The sequence below is a fragment of the Podarcis vaucheri genome, assembly GCF_965113315.1.
Source record: "Podarcis vaucheri genome assembly, chromosome: 1".
NCBI classification, from domain to species: Eukaryota; Metazoa; Chordata; class Lepidosauria; order Squamata; family Lacertidae; genus Podarcis; species Podarcis vaucheri.
The window spans coordinates 112432199-112458669 of NC_138759.1; the positions used below are offsets into that span (position 1 = coordinate 112432199).

General features: G+C 41.9%; 1 protein-coding gene across 1 annotated transcript in view; it reads right to left on the bottom strand.

Annotated features, from left to right (window-relative positions):
• LOC309540038 (sodium channel protein type 1 subunit alpha-like) overlaps positions 1–26471 on the bottom strand; it is a 46914-nt gene that overhangs the window by 9761 nt on the left and 10682 nt on the right. Inside the window, exons 8-20 of the mRNA XM_082236625.1 lie at positions 26134–26421; positions 24502–24840; positions 21185–21317; positions 20185–20423; positions 19139–19312; positions 17871–18227; positions 15779–16213; positions 8777–8894; positions 5971–6125; positions 4733–4906; positions 3303–3425; positions 616–888; positions 273–326 (exon numbers count right to left, since the gene is read on the bottom strand). Of these exons, the coding sequence (XP_082092751.1) occupies positions 273–326; positions 616–888; positions 3303–3425; positions 4733–4906; positions 5971–6125; positions 8777–8894; positions 15779–16213; positions 17871–18227; positions 19139–19312; positions 20185–20423; positions 21185–21317; positions 24502–24840; positions 26134–26421 (2862 nt within the window). The remainder of the gene's footprint in view (positions 1–272; positions 327–615; positions 889–3302; positions 3426–4732; positions 4907–5970; positions 6126–8776; positions 8895–15778; positions 16214–17870; positions 18228–19138; positions 19313–20184; positions 20424–21184; positions 21318–24501; positions 24841–26133; positions 26422–26471) is intronic.

A 26471-nucleotide genomic window follows, 5' to 3' on the forward strand; every position in this document is an offset into this window, starting at 1 on the left:
AACAGACTTAAGAGTAAAAGGTTAACTTCATGCTCTTTGGTCCTTAGGAAAGCAATTTCCACTTCCAGAATATTCCTCTACTTGCCAAGTACCAAATCTTAGACAAGATGCCCAATTTTGGGGGGGATGATGTTTTTAAAAACAAATTGGAAAGACAAGACTATTCTCGTTGTTAAGAGAATAAATATGATAGTAAGCGCTTTAAAACTCACACACACACTTATAATCAGCATTTGAGAAAGAAAAAGAGAGATACGCCATCATGTACTTACACCTGTGGAATCCACAGCAGCATACATTATCTCCATCCATCCTTTAAAGGTGGCCTATAAAGAGGCAATAAGTTAAAAGCTATCCACGATCTAAATTCTAATAGCTGAGAATATTGTGCAAATTTTCCAAAGCAGAGCTTAAAACTCTTGCATATACAGGTGACCATTTTAGCACACATGCACAGCTGTAGGAGGAAACTGGGAAAGATTGCCTCCCCCCCCCCTCATAGCAGATGTCCTTCTAGGAGCGCAAGGACACCAGTGGGATTCCACCCGACAAAACTGGCATCCAACCTACTGCCAATGGAAGTTATTACTGGTATCTAATGGGGGGATTACTTACAACCTGAAGTAGAGAAAGGTATCCGGCTCCCACATTATCATAGTTTACTTTAACATTTGTCCATCTGGATACATTTGGCATACTTTCACAAACTGATTTATTCGCAACTATTTCATGTGAAATCATCTTCTGATCTGTATTATTCATGCAAAAGTAGAACGTGCCAGCAAACATATTGACGCCCATGATGCTGAAAATTAGCCAGAATATAAGGCAAACGAGAAGCACGTTCATGATGGAGGGTATGGCTCCGACCAGAGCATTCACAACCACCTAGACAAAACGACAAAAGAAGTGAACAGAAGTTATTGAAACGACTGCAAAAGATTTGATGTTGGGAAAAGTATTTAGGTAGCTTCTCATGCTGGTGTTAGATTTTATCAGATACTTAATAGTAAACTCCAATTAAATCCCAGTCAACTGGCTGAAGCATTTTAATCAACTGATCAGTTTGATTAACATAAATCTGCATTTAAATAAAAACCACTGTTCTGGGGGAAAGTTTCTAAACCATTAGCAAGCCATTACCATCATGGCTGTTAAGAGGCCATGTCTGCCGCTGTCCTGGGGGCTCTTAGCAACTCCAGCGAAAGCAGTGGGCTCCTGCCTTATGCCTTATTATGTTTAACCCTACCCAGTGATAAGGTCTTATGCCTTAGGTAGTTAGTTAGGATGATGTGGTCTTATTGCACAAATCATGCTTTAATGTGCTTTATGCAGGCTAGTTCTGTGCATTATGCTCAGAAGCAGGCTACCTATGTGCATTTCATGCTTTATTCTTGCATTACATGTATAAAACTTGAAGTCTTTATCCAAAGCATGTTTACTGCCACTGAATCCACCAAGAACAGCTCCCCTTGGCAAACCCCACCCCACACCTCTTTCCCCCAAGACAAAATCCCTTTTCTAAGACGGAATGAGTCATCTTCTGGCTCTGTGATGATGCACACTTACGTCACAGAAGACCACATCTTTCTAATATGATATTGTCACTTTGCATTTAAAAATATTTTTAAAAGGAAGATTGTTATTGCTGCCCAAATAATTATTTAAGTCTAATAGAAAAGGTAATGTGAATATTACGTATTCAAATAACTATCTAAATAAATATATTCCTCTAGAAAAAATGAGGAAGGGAAAGTGGAATCCTATTATGTGCTTAATAGTATATTAGAGAACAAATGAGAACAGAAGGCTGTGAATATAACAGGAGAGCTAATCTCTTACAGGCGGAGATATCAGTTTATTGCAGAGTGGGTGGGAAGGGATGATATTCACTTGGGTTATAACCAAAAGAAGGAGATTGGGTAAGAGGCTATTGTCTGGGACACCTGTATTGGAGGGTGGGGGGCAGCTAGAATGCAAGTGCAGAAAATATCCTGGTGAATTTGATTGAAGATATGTATGTGCTTGTTATCAGGCCTACTCAGTGGTGGTGAAGGCACCAAAGAAGAAGAAGAAGAAGAGGAGGAGGAGGAGGAGGAGGAGTTTGGATTTGATATCCCACTTTATCACTATCCAAAGGAGTCTCAAAGTGGCTAACATTCTCCTTTCCCTTCATCCCCCACAACAAACACTCTGTGAGGTGAGTGGGGCTGAGATACTTCAGAGAAGTGTGACTAGCCCAAGGTCACCCAGCAACTGCATGTGGAGGAGCGGGGAATCAAACCCGGTTCACCAGATTACGAGTCTCCCGCTCTTAACCACTACACCACACCGTCTATATACCATGCAGTTCAGTTTTATTGCATGCAGCAAGTGCTCTTACATACTGGCCCAAAGGAGGTTGTGGCCTGCTGTGATTTGCTTGCAATCTGCTTGGACCTTGACTCCATTGTTGTAGCAGGTCAATCTCAAGGGGTGTCCAGAATGCTGTGTAGTTCAGTTTTGTTGAATGAATTTCACAAGCACAGCCTGCGTATGTTGGCAGGGTACCTGGTGGGTGCAGGTGACCATTTGCATTCTTTGACCCTTGACCCTCATGGCTGGTGATGGGAGGAGAAGGCAGAGCTTATCAATGCCCTCACTCCAAGAGGGAATGGTATTGGGCTGCCTGGAAGAGGCTGCAGTAAGACCACTCCTTCAGAAATTCTCCCTGGAGCTCAGAGATCTGAACAACTATAGAATGGTTGCAAATGCCCCCTTTCTGGGAAAGATTCTTGAGTGGGTGGTCTCTAGTCACTTTTGGGTGGGACTGGTTTTCAGTTAGGGTTTTGGTACTGGGACCACCCCACTCATTCACAAAGCCTACTGGGGGAATTTCCTCTCTCAGTCTAAGCTACTTGGCAGGGCTGCTGGGAGGATAAACAGAGGGGGAAACCATGTGTGCAGTCCTGAGGTCCTTGGAAAAGGATGGATAAAAGTGAATCACAGTAACAACAATTTTCCGTGTGGATGCCACACACAAAAAAAGTAATGCACGCCTTGGATGTAATGTTTACTATAATTAATTAAATGTCTATACCACTCTTTATCAAAAGACCACAAAGTGGCTCACAACACATCCCACTGACTCCTTTTGGGGCATTATGGTTATCCTCAACCCCCCATCCCTGGTTGAAAGCAATTTTCCTGCTAGCAACTGCAAACTAAAACAGCACCGATACCCTTACATTAAGAAACAGAGATACCACTTGCTGTTTCTGACCACGAGTCCCTCAATTGTTATTTAATGTTGTCTTGCTCACCCTCATTCCTTCAAATCGCGATAATGCTCTCAGAGGTCTCAAGGCTCTCAGTGTCCGAAGCGATTTAATGGGACCAAGTTCAGAAAAGTTCAAGGCATTGGCTATTAGACTCACTATCGAAACCTATTCAGAAATGACAACAGTTACAGAATTATTGAAAAAGTATAAATTATATCTTTTTAACAACAAAAACAACAGAGAGAATTCAAATATCAGCTCGATAGCAAACTTAAACCAGAAGGGGAACCTGCATTACGCCAAGTAAACAGAGATGAATGTTCCTTCCTTCCTCCCCAGGAACAGCTCGCCTGGTGGGATGGAGTCACAACAATAGCCTGCCAACAGCGGCAACACCACCACATGCTAAGAGGGGGACAGATGAGGTGGTTACAAGGTTAGGGCTGTGTAGATGAACTGGCAGACCCATCACATTGCCATCACTAGCTTGCCCACACAACGCTGTGCTGTCTCCTTGTCCCCTCCTTTCCCATTAAGTGGCAGCAACATTGCTGATGGGAGGCTGTTGTTGCAGCCACTGCTGGGCAAACTATTTCTGTTTCCACCTACCTACCTACCTACCTACCTACCTACCTACCTACCTACCTGTATATCCTGCCTTTTCCCCCCGGGGTGGAACTTAGGGCAATGAAATGGGTTTCCCAGGTTATCTTTGATGAGACCTAGGTCTGCTTAGTAAGGTTCCTGCCCTTAAATATGGTGCCATCAGAGATGGTGCCTTTCAAAGTTCACTCCATATGGGTCTTGCACCATCACAGGACAGTGTTCCAGCAAATGATGCACCTAAAGTCCGAATTATCTTACTGTTATTCACCTCCCTGAATTACCCACCTATACTGTAGATGACAAACAATTCAGTAATGGGTTCAGAAGGTACAGGTTCCTGACTATCCCAGTAGCCAAATGTAGCACAGAATCAAGCTTACGTGAGATATAGAAGGAGGATATTATGAACACATCAAGTCACATGGCACAGCACTACAACGCTGCCACATCCCCACATCTAGGCTGTCATGAGTACACAAGAACGCATCGGATGAGAAATTGATAACTTTGGGTAACACTGCAGAAAGGGCGCTGAGCACAAACAGAGGGCAAAGTGTTGCAGCCCAGTTCACGAGAGACCTGAACAAATCCTTATATCTACTGAACACACCTGGATAAAAAGCAAGGGACTTCTATTACCAGTTCCTTCCCATAGCTACTATGTGTTAGGTCGCTGAAGCAAACACCCACTAGGTAAGATACCTAAACCGGTGAAGGTGACTGGGAGTACAAAAATGCATCTTGCTCTGACTGCGATGCGTAACTGAGCCAAAATAGCCCACTTTAAATATTATGATGCATTATGATGAAAGCATGGCTCACCAACAATTCAATGTACAAAGCTGCTAGGCAAAGGAAGTACTTACATCAACTATCAGGAAATCGAGCCAGCACCAGGCATTTGTGAAATAGGCTTGAAACCCATAAGCTACCCACTTCAGAAGCATTTCCAGAATGAAGATGTATGTGAAGATCTTATCTGCATATTCAAGTACGATCTTGATAGTCTTGCGCTGTTCTATATATATATCTTCAAAAGCCTATGAAGGAAAATGCTACTACAAATAAGGTCATATTGGCTGGGGTGGGGATGGGGCATGGAGAGACAAAATGTCACTCATTCTGCTGTGCCTGATATTTTTAAAGGCTATGCTTTATATTTATGTACATCTCAATTACATTTTGGACACTTGTGACTTGCTATTCCATTGGAACATTTTCTAACATTTGCTTGAAATGCAGAATCTACACATTATCAAAACATGTACCTGAACCAAACTGTTTGACAAGTTATAAGACATCTAGATGCTACCAACACTCTTTAAAAAAACTATTTTAAAGACGTTCCTGCTATTTTATTTAATTGATTTCAACATAGCCTCTCAAGAATAAAATTCATCCCAATACATCAAAATGCAACAAACAACATAAAAAAAATCAAAATGAAATGCAATTCTGTTTCATTAAAACTAGCAATCCAATACCCAAAATACGGCATAATGCAGTATAATTCATGGGAAGGAATTAGGAGTTTATCCGAAAAAAGGCTTGAAAACTAAAGCAGGAATGTGGAACCTATAGCCCTCCAGATGTTGTTGGACTTCCAGCTCTCATCAGTCCCACACAACATGGCCAAAGGTCAGGAATGATGGGAGTTGTAGTCCATCTAGACCAGCGGTTCTCAACCTGTGGGTCCCCAGATGTTGTTGGACTACAAGTCCCATCATCCCTGAGCTCTGGCCTTGCTAGCTAGGGCTGATGGGAGTTGTAGTTCAACAACATCTTGGGACCCACAGGTTGAGAAAGGCTGATCTAGAGGGACACATTCCCACAACTTGTTTTAAGTGAGAAGGTCAGGATTAGGAAAGGAAACGAAAATGGTAGCATGGTAATAGACAAACCCAACTGTGACTATAAGAGAATCTTCATGAATAGCTACTTGGATTTCAAAGGGAGAAATATATGTAAAAAAAGTCATATAACTAGAAGGGAATAGAAGACCACCCCAAAATAAATTCATTTGTGTACAAATTGGGACAATTCCTCCCACCCCAATTAATTAATATACTCCATTCTACAACATAATGATCTATATTCCACTTACCAAAGCACCACTGCTGAGAATGATCATGAAGACAATGAAGGTTTCAAACCAGTTGTGTTCCACTATCTTATAGCAGGTTTTGCGAAGGTTCCACCATAATTTGCCCTTTCCAGATTCTATGCTGACCTGACAGCATTTGAATCTCCTTACACAGCCTGGAATCAGAATATTTGGCGGATGAAATGATCAAAGTAAAATAAAATAAAGTAAAATATTTAGGCAAACTCCAGGATATGGATTGGGCCCTGAGCTGCCCTTCTGCAAATGGAAGGAAATCCTCATAGATCTTCATTTCTCCCTAAAGCCTCACGTGCCACCTCCCACAGTTTTACAAAAGGCACCCCAACTCTCTAGAAGAGACTTCTGTTAGCCGCAAGGCTGTGACTCCCCCCTGCCCCACCGCCTTTCCATTCATAGTTCTGCTCATAGTTCTCTGGATCCAGCCTCAAGAGTTTCTCATGTCCTGAAGCCATTGTTGTAAATGAACAACACTGAAATATGTAATCAAAGGTATGTTTATGGAAACAAAATGTTTTGTGGCACTGTAGAAACTAATGTATGAATCCGATGAAGGAGGCTATAAAATCGACCACCAACACAGGTCTTTGAGGTGTTAAGACACAGACTATGAGTTTCTGCTCTTTTGTCTTTACAGTGGTACCTCGGATTAAATACTTAATTCGTTCCGGAGGTCCGTTCTTAACCTGAAACTGTTCTTAACCTGGAGCACCACTTTAGCTAATGAGACTTCCTGCTGCTGCCGCGCGATTTCTGTTCTCATCCTGAAGCAAAGTTCTTAACCCGAGGTACTATTTCTGGGTTAGCGGAGTATGTAACCTGAAGCGTATGTAACCCAAGGTACCACTGTACTGTTGCCAGATTCATTTATCTAATTAAACATTATACAACAGTATTTCTAAATTCATTGTGCACAATGATGGTGATTATTAATGTAGCATCATCAATGTGTATGGCATTATGTATTTTATGTGTATTATGGAATAACAAACATAATAAGTTCAGTTTCTTGCTCTGAGAACCTGATTTCATATATGTGCAGAGATACATTGTCAGGGAGTTACATCATCTTCCTCCTCTGTGGCATTTCCCCAGAACACCAATTATAGTCCTTTGTTCCTGAAAAATGTGATTCTCCTATTTCACCCTTGCAAATATGACTGTTGTGGGGAATGTGTTTCCACATGTATAATGAGTACAGTGTTACAGTTAAGATGTAATCAGATAAACATGATTTTCTGCTATATGAATGAACTAGCGCTAGAACCTCTACTAGAACTCTTTTATAATGAAGATTTGCTTCCGCTTTTAAACAAACCTTAGTTTCTAGTGCAACAAAAACAGGGTGCTGTGGTTTGCTTTAACTCTAGGCAGCAGGGGAAAGTCAGCATCAAACTGTGGCTTCAGATTGACTTTTTCTAACTAGACTTAATACAAACCACAGTTTCTGAGTTCCAGCATAATGGGAGTCATGTTTTGTTTAAGAGCAAAAGCAAAAGCATCTGGCCTCCTTGCAGACTTGAGAGATGTGGGAGGGAGGAGCCTGCAAGCCTGAGGCTCTCCATGGTTCATTCTCATAGTGGGAAACTATAGTTTCTGGCCTTATTGGTTTCTGGCCATAATGTCCAGTGTCATGTGACAGCATGCATTATTCCCCTCACACTATTGTTACTACTACCTCTGAAAGTCAGTCTAAATTTGCATCTATACATATAAAATGGCATATGCAATTTTATTTATTTTTTGCTAATTTGTCATCAGAGGTCTGTACCTAGCAACGCTCCGGCTTAATACCTCTTTTTAAGGAAACCTTCGGTACCATTTCTACTTTCTGTTTTCTCAGACAAAGAAACAGAGTACCCCCAGGACTCTCTACCATTCTGCTTAATGACAGGACAAAAACGAATCAATGGAAAGGCTCTTCCTATGGAGTCTGGAAGCAGGAAACAATTTGCTAACTGCATCCTGAAGAGTAGGAAATCCTCTGGGACAAAGTCAGCAAACTTATTCTAGACTCCAATTTCAAAGCGATGGAATTTTTTTCCCCAACTGACAATCTGGAGCAGTGCATAGACTTGACGCCCTTCCTGAAGGAACAGGGCAACATATTGATTCTCAACTCCAAAGGGAGAAACGTCACTGTAACAGATTGATAGTCTGCCATTAATCTGATATGTTTCACCACAAATGCTCATTTAAAGAAATGACTTAAAAGAGGGAAAAAAATCCTCCTGACAATATATGGATCGGATAGCTGTTAGCCAATTTTATGATTTATGGAAAGCCCAGAACAATTGTGCAGGATTGGGGAAGAGGTGAAGTTTCAATCCTGCAGGAAAAATTGTTGCCCTGATGGAACCTTAGCTGTAGCGCTATGCTGAATACAACCCAGAGACATATTGCTGGTGCCAGACATTCTGCCCATACCTACATTTGTTTGCTAAACTGACTCACACAATGTAAATTTAAAACAGCTTCATTACTCTAAGTAGCAACTGTGTTTAAAATAGCATTTCCTCAAGGAAAAATCCCAGAGGGAGTAGCTATGTTAAGTCTGTTGTAGCAAAAGAAATAGAGAGATCTGTGGCACCGATAAGACCAGCACATTTATTTTGTCATAAGCTTCCATAGGCCACAACCCACTTTGTGATAAGCATAAAGTCATAAGCCTTAGTTGGCTGAACATCTCCCCCCTGCTTCCTCACATACACACAGGGTACAGCAATTCCAAAATACATATTTTTGTCCTGCGTGCAATCCCCACTATTAGGTTTGCTGCCCTTGATACCTTCTGTAAAACAAGCCTTTGGTTGTGATGGGTCTTCTGCTGCATCTTCCGCTTCCTCCTCTCCCAGGGGAGCAACATCAATTGTGCTGCCTTCAGTGGTGCTGGAAATACTTAATTTCTGTAAGTAAGATCACACAATGCATTTTTTTAAAAAAGTAGTATGTATTGTATTCTGAGCTGAGGTTAATGTGACTGGGCATGCATGGGAGTATGTTCACACATCTCAAATCAGATTTCCAGAAAAGCAAAGCTGTGTTCACAAAAGCCTACTTCAGATTACGGCACCTTTACATGCCAGCCCATCTGTATGTCCACTCCCCCTCCCAGCTTCCTGTGTTGAGTGGGAAGCCCTGAAGGGTCTTCATAAGTTTAAATTAATCTTCCGAGAAGCCTCCCTGTGACTGGGAACCCTGATAATACAAGACTTCCAATAGGAGAGGCTTCCAAATGCACACAACCAAATGAACTTAGACATGCCCCCTGTTCCCTTCAGACTTTCCCGATCAGCATGGGAAGTCAGGAATGCAGCCACTGTTTGGGGGCAGTGCAGGTGGGGACAGACTCTGTAAACACCGGGTGGAAATTGCAACACCTGAATAGGGTTCAAGTGCCTTAGAACATCTAAACATACCCATATGCAGCTTTGCATTGTTACTTACCAAAGGAAATTTCAAATGCTTTTTGGGCAATGATGGTAAGAATATCCCCGCCCCCCCCCAATTTTTTTTAACTGGTGTCAATCTGTATAATTTATCAATAAATGTATAGAGGGTGCAATTTTTTTCCTGCTGCTCTTAAAATTGTTCTTTTCAAAAAAGAACAATTTTGTCATAGTAGTTCTGACTTAACTGACATTAGTTGATTGGCAGGAAAAAAATACTGCTAAACAGCTTTATCAATCAATGTTATTTATAATGCTAAATTTAAGCTTGCACCACAGGCAGGAATGCCCCCCCCCCCGGAAAAAAAATTGAAATCAGCAGCAAGACCCAAATTGCTCTCAATTTGGATGTGAATGATTGATTCCCCGCCACCCCCACAAAGATTGAGTTTTATCTAGGGGTGGCTCTATGCTAGCAGAAAACACTTGTGCAAGGCATGGTAACCAATTTTTGGCTGTCTTCCCTATCCATTCCCTCTTTCCCTGAAAAACAGCTCCTGATGGGCGGGGGACCCTCCAGAACAATATTGGATATGGTGCAGTAAACTGGGGTTCACCAGACAACAGATAATCACAGAATACCATTTCACCCCCAAACAAACTACTTTTTTTTTTTTAAAAAAAAGGAAATGTCAACAATGAAAGAAACATATTTATTTCATTCCCATGGCCTTTATTTTGCATTCTCTCTTGCAAGTGCATAGATGTGTTGGTTTCTATGCATTTTTAAACTCTTTGTTACTCTGGTACTCAGACCAACTCTTAGAAGTATTCAGAGAATTATCGATTCAGGTGCTAGAGAACTCTCATCTTAGGTTGTGACTGCAATTGGTTTGGCATCCTTTGAACCTGACCATCGAGATCAAATACGCAATTGAATTTAAGACAGGGCCAAAATAAATAGCATGACCCACGATAGGTCTGAGTACCAAAATTAACCAAAGTAGTTGTGATTATGGCATTCTCTGGCCTGATACAATGTTATTACCATACAGTATATAACATCAGAAATGGCACCAAGAGCTGGATGAATGTGGGGAATGATGAAAGCACAGTTAAAAGAATACAGGGCGATTCTAATCACAGTTATTGCATTCTGACTTACATGATTCAGGGATGATGTACACCTTTCCGTGATTTTCAAACTTTTATTCCAATTATTTAAAAACTTATTTAAGATGTTGAAAGGAACTGTTCCTAATCATTTTTTAGAAAAGCAAATATTTCCCTGAAAGTGATAATCTTATTGACAATCTAGATATTTATCCTGAATATGATGTTAAGTATTGTGCTGCCATGGACCCGATGGGTGTGTATAACCAACCATGTAAGTAATTACTCAGAAATGGACCAGTCACAAGGACACTCCAGCCCCTGCCCATACTAATATGTTGCCAATTCTCCTTCCATCAAAGCTAATCACTGGGAAAGTAATTGTCACAAAAATAATTTGTGGTTTTTCATTCTCATGAAGGTATCCTGATCAATGTAGCCTAAGTCCATCAAACTCAAGTGGAGGAAGGTCATCATTTTGGGAGCTGCTTGGGAAAATGGATGGAGCAGAACCTCTGTTGGTCCAATTCACTTTAAAACCTATGTCAAATGAAAGGTGAAAAAATACTTATTGACTGTACCTACAAATGCTAGCTTGGATTTTTCTGTTTTAGTTTCAATCTGCTGCAGATAGCATAGGGTTGCCATAGTTCAAAAAGTGAAAATCCGGACACAAAAGCTATTTTTCAGGTAATTCGGCATTTCAGCGATTTGCACCCAGACACTGCTTCCGATTGGCATATTCCAGCTATGTCCGGAAAATTCCAGGCATATGGCAACCCTAAGATAGCAGAAAGATTTATGAGCACAAATTATCCCTGTGATAGACTCCGATGTTATTTGCTACTCAGGTATTTTATGAGGACAGTTAGATTGCTATTCATTCCAGATGAACAAGCAACTGGTAAACTGCAAGACACTTGTATCCAGTTCCCTGCCTGTAAAATGAAATTATGAATGATCTACCTCATGAGGCTGTTGTGTAAATATTGTGAAGGTCTTTATACACAAGAAGCATTATAAAAAAGACAAAAGCAACAATGAATACTCTTCTAATTATTCTGAACTGGAAAATACCAATTCAAATCTAATTAATTACATGAACATTTGCTTTCATCATTTTAATATGGAGAGCATTTTTATTGTAAGATGCTGCAGCAGAGACAGGGTGAAGTAATTCTGAACTGGATTATAAAAATCACAAGTGATCAATATGTATTACATTTTCCTCTTCTGTTACATAACAGCCTGCCAGCCTGCCCTGTATGCATTTGTGGGGCCTGCCAATCTGGAATGAGCCACTCCTAGGCTGGTCCAATGCAGAATAGTGAAAGCGACATTACTACAGGTGCTAATCAGCAGCTGCAGCTACCCAACATCCTCTGAGTCCATGGAAGGGTGCATCTTAGTCTCTTCTTTCCCTGACAGCAGCAAAATGGAGAGTGGTCAGAATGACCCTGGGAAGGGAGAAAACAGGACAGCCACACCTGACAAGAGCAGGACACACTCCATATGAGTGGTTAGGAAGGAGCAGCCATTTTGAATTTTACTAAGCTTCTAATTTTGCTACACCTAAAATTTTGCTGCCCTAGGCAGCAGCCTAATTTACCCGGTGGTTAAATCAGCTCATGGTGAGAGGGCACACAAACTAGCAAGTGAAAGGTATGTCCCACTGAGGACCTTATGGTCTTCAAACAAAAACATCTCGGAGGTCCCGGGCCACAGGGAAGTTAGGCTGGCCTCCATCAGAGCCAGGGCTTTTTCGGCTGTGGCCCCGATCTGGTGGAACACTCTGTCACAAGAGACTAGGGCCCTGCGGAACTTGACATCTTTCTGCAGGGCCTGCAAGACAGAGTTGTTCCACCAGGCCTTTGGCCAAGGCACAGCCTGACCCCCTCCTTTGGTAATCTTCATAGAACTCTAGCCTAATGGCTGCCATTAATTTGATTTTGAATTGATTTTAGAATGAATTGATTTTAGAATGTAGTATTACTTCTATTGTTGTTCGCCACTCTGAGCCTGGCTTCGGCTGGGGAGGGCGGGATATAAGTAAATTATTATTATTATTATTATTATTATTATTATTATTATTATTATTCAGCATTTATGATGAAGCACACATGGGATTGGCTTGGGAAGCCAGCCGGTTCTGTTTTGACATGAATTTATTAAATCTTCGGAACTTAGAAATAGAACTCAGCAAGGCTGCAGATTCTGATGCGCTAGCTAAACTCAAGTAGGTACTCTACCAGCTTTACTTTCGGTGATTGCACCCTGTGCCTTAAAATAAGGTTTGCGAGAGAGCGGTTTTCACAACAATGAAATGTATAGATTTTAAAAGCATAGGGTGACATCCAACGGTGTCACCTCACCTATGCAATGGATTTCTGCTTGTACAACAGCACTTCCTCTCTTCCCCCCACTGCCCAGCATTCCCAAAATCTGCTCTGTAGGGTTCCAGGATTCCACATAGCTGATTATGGAAGCACATGGGAGGGTGGGTGGGTGGGGAGAACGGGAAAAGGGGCAAGTCCTGTGGCATCTGTTGGCACAACGAGTCATCCTTTAAAAATAAATTACTTTAAAATATATTTATACCATTTTTCATTTCAAAATCTCAAAGCGCAATGTAAAACTTGTATGACAATAATTGTAAAAACAAAACAAAACAGTAAAACCAAACCAAAGGTTAAGAAAGGAAAGTATTCATTGCCAGCAAAATCTTGAGTGAATGAATGAGTTTACATCAGGTGGTGAAACAGGATTAGAAGCAGAGGTACTGCCTCCTACTCATTAAACTCCTCATGGCACGGAAAACCCCCTCACGGGTCTTCCAGGGCCTTTGGCAAAGACTGTCAACAGCCACATCATTATGGGAAAGCTGCACTCACAATCACTTCCTTGGCCATCACCATATTCAGCTGCAGCCACTGAGGTAGCAGTTAGTTTGCCAAGCCCCAGGCCTCCTCCTCATGGCTAAGAGGAAAGGTAGTGAAGGATCCTTCATCCCTGAAGGTTCCCTACCTGACTGGAATGTAGCCAGAAGACCCAATTGCCCAAACACCTAACAGGAAACACGATAAAGTGCAAATTACTGTTAGTGGTGATGTCAATGTAAGTCTACCATAGGGTATGGCCACTACATCCACTTCCAAGGCAAGATTTTTCTGCTGTCAATTACAGAATGGCCCGTCCCTGTATTTCCTAGTCTTCCACAGAAGACAAGAGGACAAAAAAGTCCACCAGTACCCACTTGCATCTATCAAAATTTAAATTAAACACTACCATGAGCACTTAGGGAACAAAAGCAACAACACCCTCATTTGATTCCTATTCATCCCTAAAAATGTCATTATGAAACAGAAAAGAGCTGTCATGCTTTTATACTCATGAAAAACGGAGGAGATCCTGTTTCAAACTTACGTGTCATTAAGCCTTCTTGAGCATACTAGGACGTATGCAAATATGCATAAATATGCACTGTAAATTAATGAATTATGCCTTAAGGAATGCATATATCAGTTTATTATATTAAAGAGCTTACTAATGAAAATGCAATGTTAATATTCATCACATTCCGACCGGTTATGTAATTTCTCAAAATTACAACTAGCTCTTACTAAACTTGAGCAGGCTTGGAACTTTAGAATTCAAGACCCAACTATACTGATGGACCAAACCTTCCTCCCGGCCCAAGACCACATGAAAATGGGTTGACTACTTAATTATTCTTTCTGTTGTGATAGCAATGGTAGTGTGCTGTGCTAGGTGCTGTATGACTCATATTTTTTTAATAAAAAAATCACTTCTTTTATTTCTTATATTTTACTGTATTGCAATTTGAATTCCATAGATTTCTACAAGAATTCAAACTGCAAGTCTTTTTCATGGACACACCATAGACCACCTGAATGAGGTTTGCGGAGCTCTGGTGGCCTGCGGATCACAGCCTGAGAACCAGTGCCACAGACCATGCAGTTCACATATCAAAATGCTATGTAGGAATCATCAGACACAGTGAATGTTGGAGTGTGCTGATCATGCTGGGATGAGCGTCGCATGACTCCAATTGCAGATCAGCTTGTTCATACTTCTGTTGGTATCACAATGGATGAAGAGGGGAATATACAGATTAGCATGCATGCCAGTCAATCTTTGTTCGACAGTGATCATGTATACATATGAATTGCTGAGGTAACCTGTTCAAAATGGTTGACACACGTTGCTGTGCCTGGTTAAAAACCACCAGAGCTGCACTCTTGGTTGATCCAGTTTGAGTTTAGTCCTGTGAGAAGTAAGAATGGTAGGAAATAACATTGAAGGCACAAATAATTCTGAGTTTGTAGTCCTGGAAATACCACAAACATTGGTGCGAAAGTATTTCCTAATACGTTATTCACACAAACACATTTGAAAAAGCAGGGTAAACACAGCAATTGAGCAAAGACATATAGAGATATACACACCGAGCACATCATGATCATTTGTTAAAGTAAGAAATAACAATTCTGATTTATACGTTTAAAAATTATTCTGCATAAACACAATCATGTTTTCACAGAAAGACAAATATGAGCAATGGCTTTGTCTTTTAAAAAATGTAACAGAAGGAAAAGAGAGAGAAACATCGTCACCTGGCATTAATGAAAAAAAATAATATCCCATTGGTACTGACTTGAACATATGAATTGATATAGACAGTCAGTATGTCCAAATGAGGTATCCAAACGAGAATGATTACTGTAAGCTACATATTCAAAAGTAGAATACTTTAATGATTACCATGGGCCTGGATAAGTTGAATGGTTTCGTCTGCTGTGCCATTTACCAGGGCAGTGTATAATTGCAGTATAAATAAGATCTGAGTATTCATTACTTCAGAACATTAACAGTAACAGATTCAGAGCTACTTCATGGCAACTAGGATGCTGATACCACACACCCAGTTTTGGCATGTGTTGTGCCCTGCCCTGCACACATCCAGAGTCCTCTAAAATATCACTCTGGTGAAGAAATGCTCTTTCACAGAACCTGGTCCATAGCCTGCACTCAACAATGTGAAGATGCAAAGCCAGTGTCACGTCATTAAGTAATGAAACGACACCAGACTATTCCATGTTTATAGAATGGGGAGGTAGGTACACTGCTGCTTTCAATACTCACAGGCTTTTCAGGAAAAAATGAAGATTATATTTTAAAATATGAGTGCATATACATTTTATGGCATAGCTGATAACGTATAAACAGAAGGGCAAAGTGTATATATGGAAAATGACCCCTTGCCTTACCTCTTTACTTTCCTCGAGCTCGGATATGCTGCTAACTTCCTCCGTATTCAGGTGTTCAAAATCAGACTCTCCTGCAGCTATCGGTACTGTCACCGTGAGGTTTGGGTTGTTGATGAATGACATGTGATCACCGCTGTCCACATAGATGGTAGTTGTGGTTCTGTCATTGTAATAGTCAGCTACAGTGTGGTTGGGGACGCACCCACTTTTCTTGCCATTTTGCCCATCAGCTGAGCCGATTCCAGTGGAGGCCTTACATTTTTGCAAAAGGGTCATTTGCACAAACTCATATATTTTTCTTTTGACATAATCTATTCCTCTCTGGATCCTTGCTATGGCAATTTGTAAGTTGTTCGCATCTGTATCCTGATCTGGAGCAGCGAGGCTGTCTGAACTAAAAGAGCTCAATAATAAGGCCAGAAAAAGGTTCAGGACCTGTGGGGGGAAAATAATTCAATTAGGCTCTTCCCCCCTTTTAAGTTAATTCCTAAAACCTAAAAGTCAGATTTCCCCCCATGTGTTCTCAAACTGAATTCATGAATTCGTATTTCAATTTCTGAATAATTTTATTTATTTTTTTATTCTTTGATTAAGTGCTTACTTCCAGGGTTTGTGGATATGAAATCAGTGGTCATCTATCCTTTCATAGTTGCTGTCTTATTTTTGACAATGCTTTTGTTTGTTAGCAGAAACAAACAATCCAGCGTGTGTTGTGTCTGCAAGTTTACCAAATGTTAGCAATTTGTGTATCAGAGAAACTGAAGAGAAGGACCTATTTATCTTGTCATCATTATTTTTTTTAACCACTTCCACCAATGGAACATACTTATTTCTTAAACAGAGTAGGATATTTGCAAAAATACACCCCAATATATTGAAGTGCTCCATACAAAGATGACAGAAAAAGCACAAGTAAATTTGGAATGTTAGGACATAACTAGGATACAGCAGCAGTGCCCTTTGGGCCAGATGATTACAGTGGTACCTCGGGTTAAGAACTTAATTCGTTCTGGAGGTCTGTTCTTAACCTGAAACTGTTCTTAACCTAAAGCACCACTTTAGCTAATGGGGCCTCCTCCTGCTGCTGCGCCGCCGGAGCACAATTTCTATTCTCATCCTGTAGCAAAGTTCTTAATCCGAGGTAATATTTCTGGGTTAGCGGAGTCTGTAACCTGAAGCGTATGTAACCTGAGGTACCACTGTATTATTATTTATTCAATTTATTCAAATATATTCTATTTCTGTACACTGCTGAAGTGCTTTCTGAATGAAGTACACATTCTGACATAAAAAATAAAAATAAATAATGTAACAATATGCTTTGAATGAAGAATTGTATAACAACAAACCAATTGATTTGTTTCAGTATATTTCAGTGGTCTTTAGCACCAGGTTATGCTTTACTACTTGACTCACTGGGTTGCTAATTTGCAAATTCAAACATGGATTAAATCAAACAAATTAACATTGCTGCATTGGCCGGGAAAGCACCCAAACTAACAACAGGCTATGTGCCTTCTGCTGCACTCAAGGAACTCTCTTATCTGCAATGTATCTTTAATGCTGAACATTTGTCTGCTGTCTTGTCTGTAATGCAAGGAGAGCATTACGTGTGGATTCCTCTGCCCACACTGCTGGCCATCAGCCATGAGTGCAGGCAAAAGAGCCAAGCACAACAAAATTGCTTCCAGGCATTGAAAATTATATGCCATCCCGAGAACCTGGTGACTGGGTGACCAACAAACATAACAAACAAACAAATAATAACTTAATCCCTTTTGCTGGAATGGGCCATAAGACATCAAACTGCAGCCCAGGTGATGCCTACAATGAAAAGGAAATCTGGTATTTTGGTGGGCAAATAATTAGTGCCTGTCAATGCGGCCAGCTGAGCAGGCTCATCCTTGAAATCCCCTACAGCTATACGATTCTATAGAAATAGCACCGTGGGTGCTATTTACAGAAGAAAGGGGGGTCAACAGATTTTCTAAGCAAGTATTCATACTGGTTTGCCTAAATGGATCATAATAGCAGGTAATCAGACAATCAACAGAAAATACGGTAACTGAAAAGACAGTTGTTGATTACATACCACAAGGTTTCCAATCACCATGACCAGCATGAACACAATGAGGCACAAGGCTTGGCCTGCAACTTCCATACAGTCCCACATGGTTTCTATCCATTCTCCGCAAAGAACTCGGAACACAATCAAGAAAGAGTGGAAAAAGTCGTTCATATGCCAGCGCGGAAGTGAGCAGTCCTCTGAAATCTTGCACTTACAATTATCATAGCTTTTGCCAAACAGCTGCATGCCAACCACAGCAAAAATGAAGACAATAATTGCCAAGACCAAGGTCAGATTTCCCAGAGCACCCACAGAGTTGCCAATAATCTTGATCAGCATGTTCAGAGTTGGCCAAGATTTCGCCAGCTTGAAGACTCGAAGCTGAAAATGACAATGAGGCATTTATTTATATGAGAATGAGATACGGACGGTGGTTGCAATTCAGAGACTCACATCCCATCACCAGCTATATTTTGGACAAAGAGCCATGAACTCAAGTGTTTCCATAGCTCTATTTGGGAAAGCTCCAGCGACAACCATATGACACACTTACTTAGCTTACGGCCTATAGCAGTGGTAAGGAACATGTGGCCCACAAGATGTTGCTGGACTACAGTTCCCATAACCCCTCACCATTGGCCTTGCTGCCTGGGGCTGATGGGAGCTGGAGGCCGGAGGGCCACATGGGTTCCCCATTCCTGGCCTGTAACTAGAGTTGTCACAGTGTAAGGCAGGCTTTCCCAATAAGGAATTGCCTGCAGAGGTGCAAGTTAATGTCTCAATCCTCCTAGCTAGTGTGGCTTCTATGTTGATGTAGCTGTGGATATAGAGTAAGGATAGCATGGACACTTTTCCCTTCTTTAGCAGCAGAACGACGTTATTGAGCGTAAGAATTCCCAGTGTCCATGTAAGAAGACATCTTGGATGGATAAACAAAGGTGTGCTGTTAATGGGCAGCATAAATCAAAAGAAAATATGAGATTATGGTGCTCCAAGAAAAGCTTGCACTCTTTCTCTTCTGGTTATGAGGCCTCGGAGAGACGAGTGAAGCTGGCAGTTCTAGGTCTTCACACCCATTCAACACGCTTGCTACTAGCTTCAGCTTGGTTAAAATTAATGATGTTGGGATAAAGGGTGGAAACCTTTCCAAAGTAAGCTCAGGACTCACTGCTTTCCTGTAGATTCTGTGCCCTTCCTCAGATCCAGTCAGAGGGAGGGTTTTTAACCATTTCCCCTCCTTAAGTCTATGACTTAAGGAGTCATAGAGTAATGAGACTTTGCTTCTTATTTACCAGTCTGAATGACCGTAGAACGGATAATCCATCCACATCTGAAAAACCCAGCTCTATCAAACTCAGGCTGACAATGATGCTATCAAAAATGTTCCAGCCTTCTTGGAAATAGTAGTAAGGATCCATGGCTATTATCTTGAGGACCATTTCTGCAGTGAAGATCCCAGTGAAGACCTAAGTGCAGAATGAAATAAGTTAACTTCTGCATTTTATTACTCCGTCTTCCCCTTCCCATTTAATTGCATGCTTTGTATTAAAAATAAACAATGCATGGATGTAATCTAATAGTGAAAGTGCTGGGACTGCATCATTGCCCTGTTCAAAGCGGCAGGGTGCTGATTCTGAACTTAGAAGAACCAACTTGCAGTCAGGGCTGGAAGTGCTCCTTAGAGAAGCCATTCTTGTTTAACTTCAGAACTTCTGACTGTGTGGAGGAGCCTATTCATACTGACTTCCCTTTAGGCTTTTGTCAAACACACAGAGGTTGATGGGAGTGGAGCCAGTCCATGTGGAAGATGCATCGTATGAAAGCAGAAGACAGAGAAACAGAGTAGGTCTTGGCTATCTGAGGAAGAGTTTACTGCAAGGAAGTTTACTGGCTAAATGTTTGGTGAGGAAGCTGGGAATTTTCAAAGGGGCTTTAAATCTGGTAGGAATTTGGAGCAGCAGCAAGCAAACCCCAGGTAGATGCTTGGTTGCACAGACAGGACAGAAGCAGGACAGAAGCAGATGGAAGCAGAACTTTGGGAAGAAGGAGGAAGCAGGACTTTGGGGACACTGGTTCCATCCTAGTTTAAAGGACTTCAGATAGCAGGGCTGGGGAAAACCCCTTTACCTGCTATCACAGAGAGCTAGTGGTGGTTACATAAGACTGCACTAGTTGATGTCTTGATTCAGTAAAGGGCAGATTCATATATTCAACAGGTTTAGGAACACCCAGTGGAGATACAACCATTTTTGAAAGCATTTTCAGTTGTCCAGAATTAGTTTTAATTAGAAAATGATAAGATGGGTTGAAAAGCAAAAAAACAACAACCCTGACTTACCAGGTTTCCAGTTGATAGAACATTCTTGAAGGCATCATCTATGGGATGGTGTTCCATGGCCATAAACAATGTATTTAGGACAATGCAGATGGTGATGCCAAGATCAACAAATGGATCCATCACAATGAAATGAACAGTTTTCTTTATTTTCAACCAAGTATCACAGCAATTCCAAATCAAGTAACTGTGGGCAAATTTATACCAACATGGTGGACATTTCTGCCTGGATTCTTCAAGCTCTGAAGAGAGGCATATTGAAAACATGAGGACCAAATATTCACTCAATGCTGTTTGCTAATTAAGAAAATGCAACTTGACTAAATTATTCAATATTTGCAAAATTAATTACGTAAGTTCTGTTGGCAACATTACCTCTATGGTGAGGCATTGATCATTTGATCCTGCAATTGAACATGCATGTTCACTAAAAGTTTGCTTTATTTCTGAGTTGTCTCTACCTAATCATTATAATTAGTGCTTTCCCAGATTTTACTTCTTTATTTTTTTAAAATATTTTATTATGTTTTACCAATAGAAAAGTTTAGAAAAATACAAAAACAAAAAGATACACAATTACAAAATACAAAAATACAAAAATACAAACATTAGACACAAAAAAGAAAAAGAAGAATAAAAAGCACATATAAAAAAACCAAAATTTCCCTCTTTCTTAATTTCTCATCTTTAGTTAACTTATTTTCCTGACTTCCTCATGTCTCCCATTTTTGTATCCCCTTTAAAAATTGGTTCAGCAAATTCATGTCCTTTTAGTTTATCTATTATTAATCCCATCTTACATTTTACCTTGTTGCTAGAACCCCTTCAGTTCATTTCAATGTCATCAGCATTCAAAAATTTTACAATATTTCTGCAAATAAGTTTTAACCAGATTTTACTTCTTTAATAACGTCTCTCAGAACTTCTCATCTTCTGAAAAGATTCCATTCATTCATGAACCAAACCCTCACAGTGCATTTACACACACACCCCACACACTTACCTTCCATGGTATTTGTGATTATGCTTGCTATACTCATTGCTCTTTGCCTTATAGCAGGATCTTCCAGTAAATCCATTGGTATCTGAAAAGAACTTGACCTCCTCTTTCTGCTATCTACTTCAGAAGCAGTGCTCTGCAGTGGAGTAAAGCAGCTAGATTATCAACATAAACTATACAGGGAAGCATACATTGTAAAGGTAACCCCACAAAATATCAAAGCATTCATGCCACATGCAGTTTTGCCTTTGTTATGCCAGACTTTTTACAATATCTAGCCCTTCCAAAAAAAAAAAAGATGTTTCATATATCTGGTTTTAAAGAAATAATTTAAATAGCAGAATGCATTTTGTACATGCCACAAAGAGCCAGCTGAACTCTTACAGCTTTTCAGTCGCTCAGTTCAGGCATCTGGCTTAGTGTAATGGATGTGTGTGAGCAGAATCAGACCCAAATCTCAGGAACTCTCTCATTTGTTATCATGTAAAGGAGCATATGCATTAGCCTGGTATTTTTTAGATGTGAACTGTCTGATGTCCTTCTGCTCCTCCAAAGTGGTGTCAGGAATGTGAGTATTGCACACATTCCTGACTCACGTACAACATCTTGAGTATGGTGTTCACTCTGCCTGTGAGGAGAACCATACTGCTGGGCCAAACATCTGACCTGGCTGTTAGATTATTTATCAAAAAGCCCTTCAACAAATGGAGCCGTGCCTTTGCTCTTGGGACTACAACTTCCATCAGCTCCATCCTACATGGCCAATGTTAAAGGATGACGGGAGTTGTAGTCTCAACAACATCTAGGAGACCACAGATTCTCCATCCCTGGAGAAGGTAGAAGAAACTACGTTATTTAAAACATGAAGAACTTGAACCAGAGCTCAGAAATCTCCAGTTTTTATGCTTAGATATCCAAATAGCTTTCACATGGGGGTCAATAAAGAAAAAAGGAAAGGAAAGAAAGGTCACATGAGAACAACAATTATTTCACTCATCAGCATCCAATTTGTGAACAAGTGTTCCTTCAGGTCTTCAATCCGTTCTGGATTGCTTCTCCTTATTAAAACATCTAGCAAAGTTAAATGCCTGATTTCTCTCATTTAGAGCTTGTCGCATTTGTCTAAGTAAATTAGCAATAAAAGTCTGACTTAATTGAGCTTTACCACGCCAATCAGAACCAGGGAAGAATTAGTGGGATAAAATGTTGTATGTATCTTCAAACACAATGCATAGGTAAGTGAGGAGTCCTCCATCAGTGTCTACGGACTACAAAGAATGGTTCTGAAACAACTAAATGAAGCACTTTTTTAAAACGAAAAAGAGCAATTGCTCCCATTTTTACAGATGGGGTTCTGGAACTAAGACAAAAAGGCTTTCTGGTGAGCAGAAGCAGCTGGTGAGGCAGCAAAGGTGAGGCACTGCTGTTCTCCTGGCTTCCAAGTACAATGTGTAGCTGGCACTCACTGGAGAGAAAAGAGGAGGGGAGCTTGGTGCTGTGTAATGGCATAATGGCGAGAGCCACTGGCTCCAGAGCTTGGCACTCCCCACACCTAGCTCCTTATGCGCATGCTGTGTCGGGATAGCAGCAGTGCCCCACCAACACCCCCACACCAGCTGCTACTACCAGCAAGTCCATTGCTGAGCAAATTTTTTAAACTGGGGCCTTATCACGTTTTAAGTCTAGATGATATTTGTTGCTTCAAAATCCACGCAGACATACCTAATAGTTTTCTACTGCTTGGAAAATGCCATTTCCCCTCAACATTAGGCTTCAAAATGAACACAGTGTGATTGCAGCAATGCCAGGGGCTGATGATCACCCACGAGGTCACTAATGGAGAGCTACATATCCATCTTCAAATGCTGCCCAGTTTCCCTCTGTTCCTTTCCCCCCTTTATGTATCATGTCTGGTCTTTCTCCAGCAGTAGAGCGCGCGCGCACACACACACAGAGACACATCCATAAATGTGGAGCTTTATAAATGATAAATACAGTGGAACCTCAGTTTTCGAATGTTTCGGAAGCTGAACGCAGAAAACCCATAAGTAATTGCTTCCATTTTCGAATGCGCCTTGGAAGTCAAACGGCTTCCGCTGTGTATTTTTCTTTTTTCTCAATGGATTTTGCCAACCACCCATTGCTCCTCAGTTTTTGAATGTTTCGGAAGTCGAACGGTTTCTGGAACGGATTACCGTATTTTTCGCCCTATAGGACGCACCGTCCCATAAGACGCACCTAGTTTTTTGGGGGGGAAATAAAGGAAAAAAATTCTTTCCCCCCCAGGTGTGGGGCTGGGGCAGCCCGAGCTTCCGCCGACCCCAGCCCCCAAACAGGCAGCTCTCTGCAAGCCGTGGGAGCCCAGAGGTGGTTCCCACTGCTTGAGGAGAGATCCGCGAAGCCTGGACGCGCTGAGATCAGCGCGCGCAGGCTTCGGGATGCCGGCAACTCTCCCGAAGCAGCGGGAACGTTCCTGCTGCTTGGGGAGAGATCCGCGAAGCCTGGACGCGCTGAGGTCAGCGCGCGCAGGCTTCGGGATGCCGGCAACTCTCCCGAAGCAGCGGGAACGTTCCCGCTGCTTGAGGAGAGGTCCGCGAAGCCTGGAGAGGGAGAGGGGTCGGTGCGCACCTACCGCTCTCGCTCTCCAGGCTTCAGCGAAAGCCTGCATTTGCCCCATAAGACGCACCCACATTTCCCCTTCATTTTTGGAGGGGAAAAAGTGCGTCTTATAGGGCGAAAAATACGGTATGTTCGAAAACCGAGGTCCCACTGTAAATAGAAACCAGGGCACTGGCTGTTGCCTCCCTCCCTGTCCTTCCCTGCTAGGCTGGCAGGGGAGCTGCTTTAAGGAAGGCCACATGGCCTGCAAGGTGATGGGAGGTGCCCCTTTCTCTTTTACTGTTCTCAGGGTAATTGGGGAAGGCAATGGTACATGTTTTGCTGAGGGAATGCGAAGGAGATCAGGTGAAATAGGAGGAGAATCAGGGAGACGGATGGAGTGAGAGGAAGAGGATGTGCAGGAACAGGGATAATGCAAAAGGAAAGTGGCCTCTGCCACTGAACAAGCATTTGCTGTGCACAAAGTAAATGTACATTTGGCCATATTAAACTGCCCGACTCTGGGCTGTGTTTGCAAAAGCACATGCAGGCAGAGGCAGGGCCACTCCTTTCTGTGTCGCATAGTTTTCAAAGCCCGGAGAGTTGCAGCATGAAAGCTTGCTTCCCCACCACCGCTGCAACCCCAGGATGCAGATGCATTTAGGCAGCTTGGATTCCATTCTGTAGACCCACCATGCCTATGCTACTTAAAACATCCTTACACTGTCATCGGTAGTTGCTTTATCTATTATCACCTCTGGGAGAAGCTGTCCAGTGGGCGAGAGGAGCGCCGGGGGCCCTCCTACCAAGGAAACCACCCCATTGCAGTCCACGCTGCTGTTCCTCTTCCCGTTCACTGGAAACACAGGGAACATGGTCTGGCTAATGTTACTTCCGCACCGCTCGCTATGCCTGCGTAGGATGAAGTAGGAACCGCTACGGCTCCCGTTGTCGTCGAAGGTGCTCTGTTCGCTATCGGCATCTGAGCCCCCTTCAGTGGTCGGGCCTCTGCAGCTGGAAAAGCTTGCTCTGCTGTTCCGTCTCGTGGAAAACAGCATTGACTAAGGAGATACAAACAGAACGGTTACATGAAACTTAGGAAGCCATAGCTAAATCCTCACTGCTGTTGCTTTAAGAAAAAAACCCAGATTACTCTTCCCAAATCCAGGTTTTTCAGGTTTTGGTTTTTCAGGTTTTGGGGTGGCAGTGGGGGAAAGAGTGAGCTTGATAGTATTTAGTTAATAGACAATGTCTAAAAAAGAATATGCATTCCCCAGCTTTGTTCTCACAATGACAACAGCAACATTCATTCCTCTTTGGTTAAGCATTTACGTTATGAAAGCGAATGTATTTTTCAAAACAGGTTCAATACAATAACCAGTGCTAGAAACTCAGATATATAAGCTAGGCTGCTTAAACCAGGGTCACAGCCGCCAAAATGGAATGCCAAGTTGCTATTTGGGGGGCAGACCGGTTCAAAAGTCGTATTTTTCAATACGGCTGTTTGGTTCCTGAAATTCATTCTGACTGTGCAGATAAAATATAATGGATGGCATTCTACAGGATGTGTTGCTAGTGTGTGAAAAAAGCCAAGATCCCAGGGTCCCCTGGTATGCCCCTCCAGATGGTGGGGACATTGGGCACCACCCCGATGCCTGGGCATCTTCACTTGGTCTCAAAGTGGTAAATAGTGAGGCACACAATGCGCCTGGCAAATTTTGAAGGCTGATACAATTTACTCAGTTGGCACTAGCCTTTCTTTCTGAATATCTACACCACAAACAACTGAACAAGTAATGAAGATGAACAAACCAAAAGATAAAAAGTCGAAGGGGGGAAATCACCGAGGGAGAGGTATGTAGGGGAGAAGCAACAAATATGAGAAGGGCTAAGTCTGCTCTTCTGTGTCACACGTCCCTCTTGATGCCCTCATGTACCAAGTTGCACACTCCCCCTGCTTCTTTTTCTTTGCTTAAACATCAAGCAGTTAAAAGGTGTCAAGGCCTGGGCTTCACCAATTACTTCTCTACTAAACCCCCAAAAATTATGTATTGGATTCAGATGATACTAATCCCTGAAACCTGTAGAACACAAGAGATTGGTAGAAGGTCTTGGTCCTTTGCACTTGTTCCCATGGCTTTGCCCTCCTCCTCCTCCCCTGTACGTGCTGTTGGACTCCCAACTTCCACCAGCATGGGCAATGGTCAGGAATGATGGGAGTTGTGATCCAACAACAGCTACAGGTTGCCCACTCCTGCCGTGAAACATCAAGCCTAAAATGGATCAGTCCCATTGCCCAGAACCCACCTGAAAGTTGAACGTTTTGCAACAGCACAGCTAGCGCCACAACGTACCTGATATGGAGAGGTGACCCTGTTTTCATACGTGAGCCTGTTTCCTTCCAGGGAAAACTGAAACCCCTTCTTTTTGATGCTGCTATCGGACTCAGATTTTGGAAACTTTTTGCCGTTGGCTTTCTCGTCTCCTACAGACAGCTCTCTCTGCCGTCTCTTCTTCCTCCGGTTCCTTCTTTCTTTAGCGCTTTTGGAGCTCAGCCTCGACATTTCCGAAGAAGTCTGGGAAAGTCTTCCAAGTGCGCCATCATCCTTAAAGTCTTTGTAAGCGGCTGCGGCTGCTATTGCCTGTTGTATAAAGAGAGGTCAAGCTTGTCATAGCTCTGCCGATGAAGACT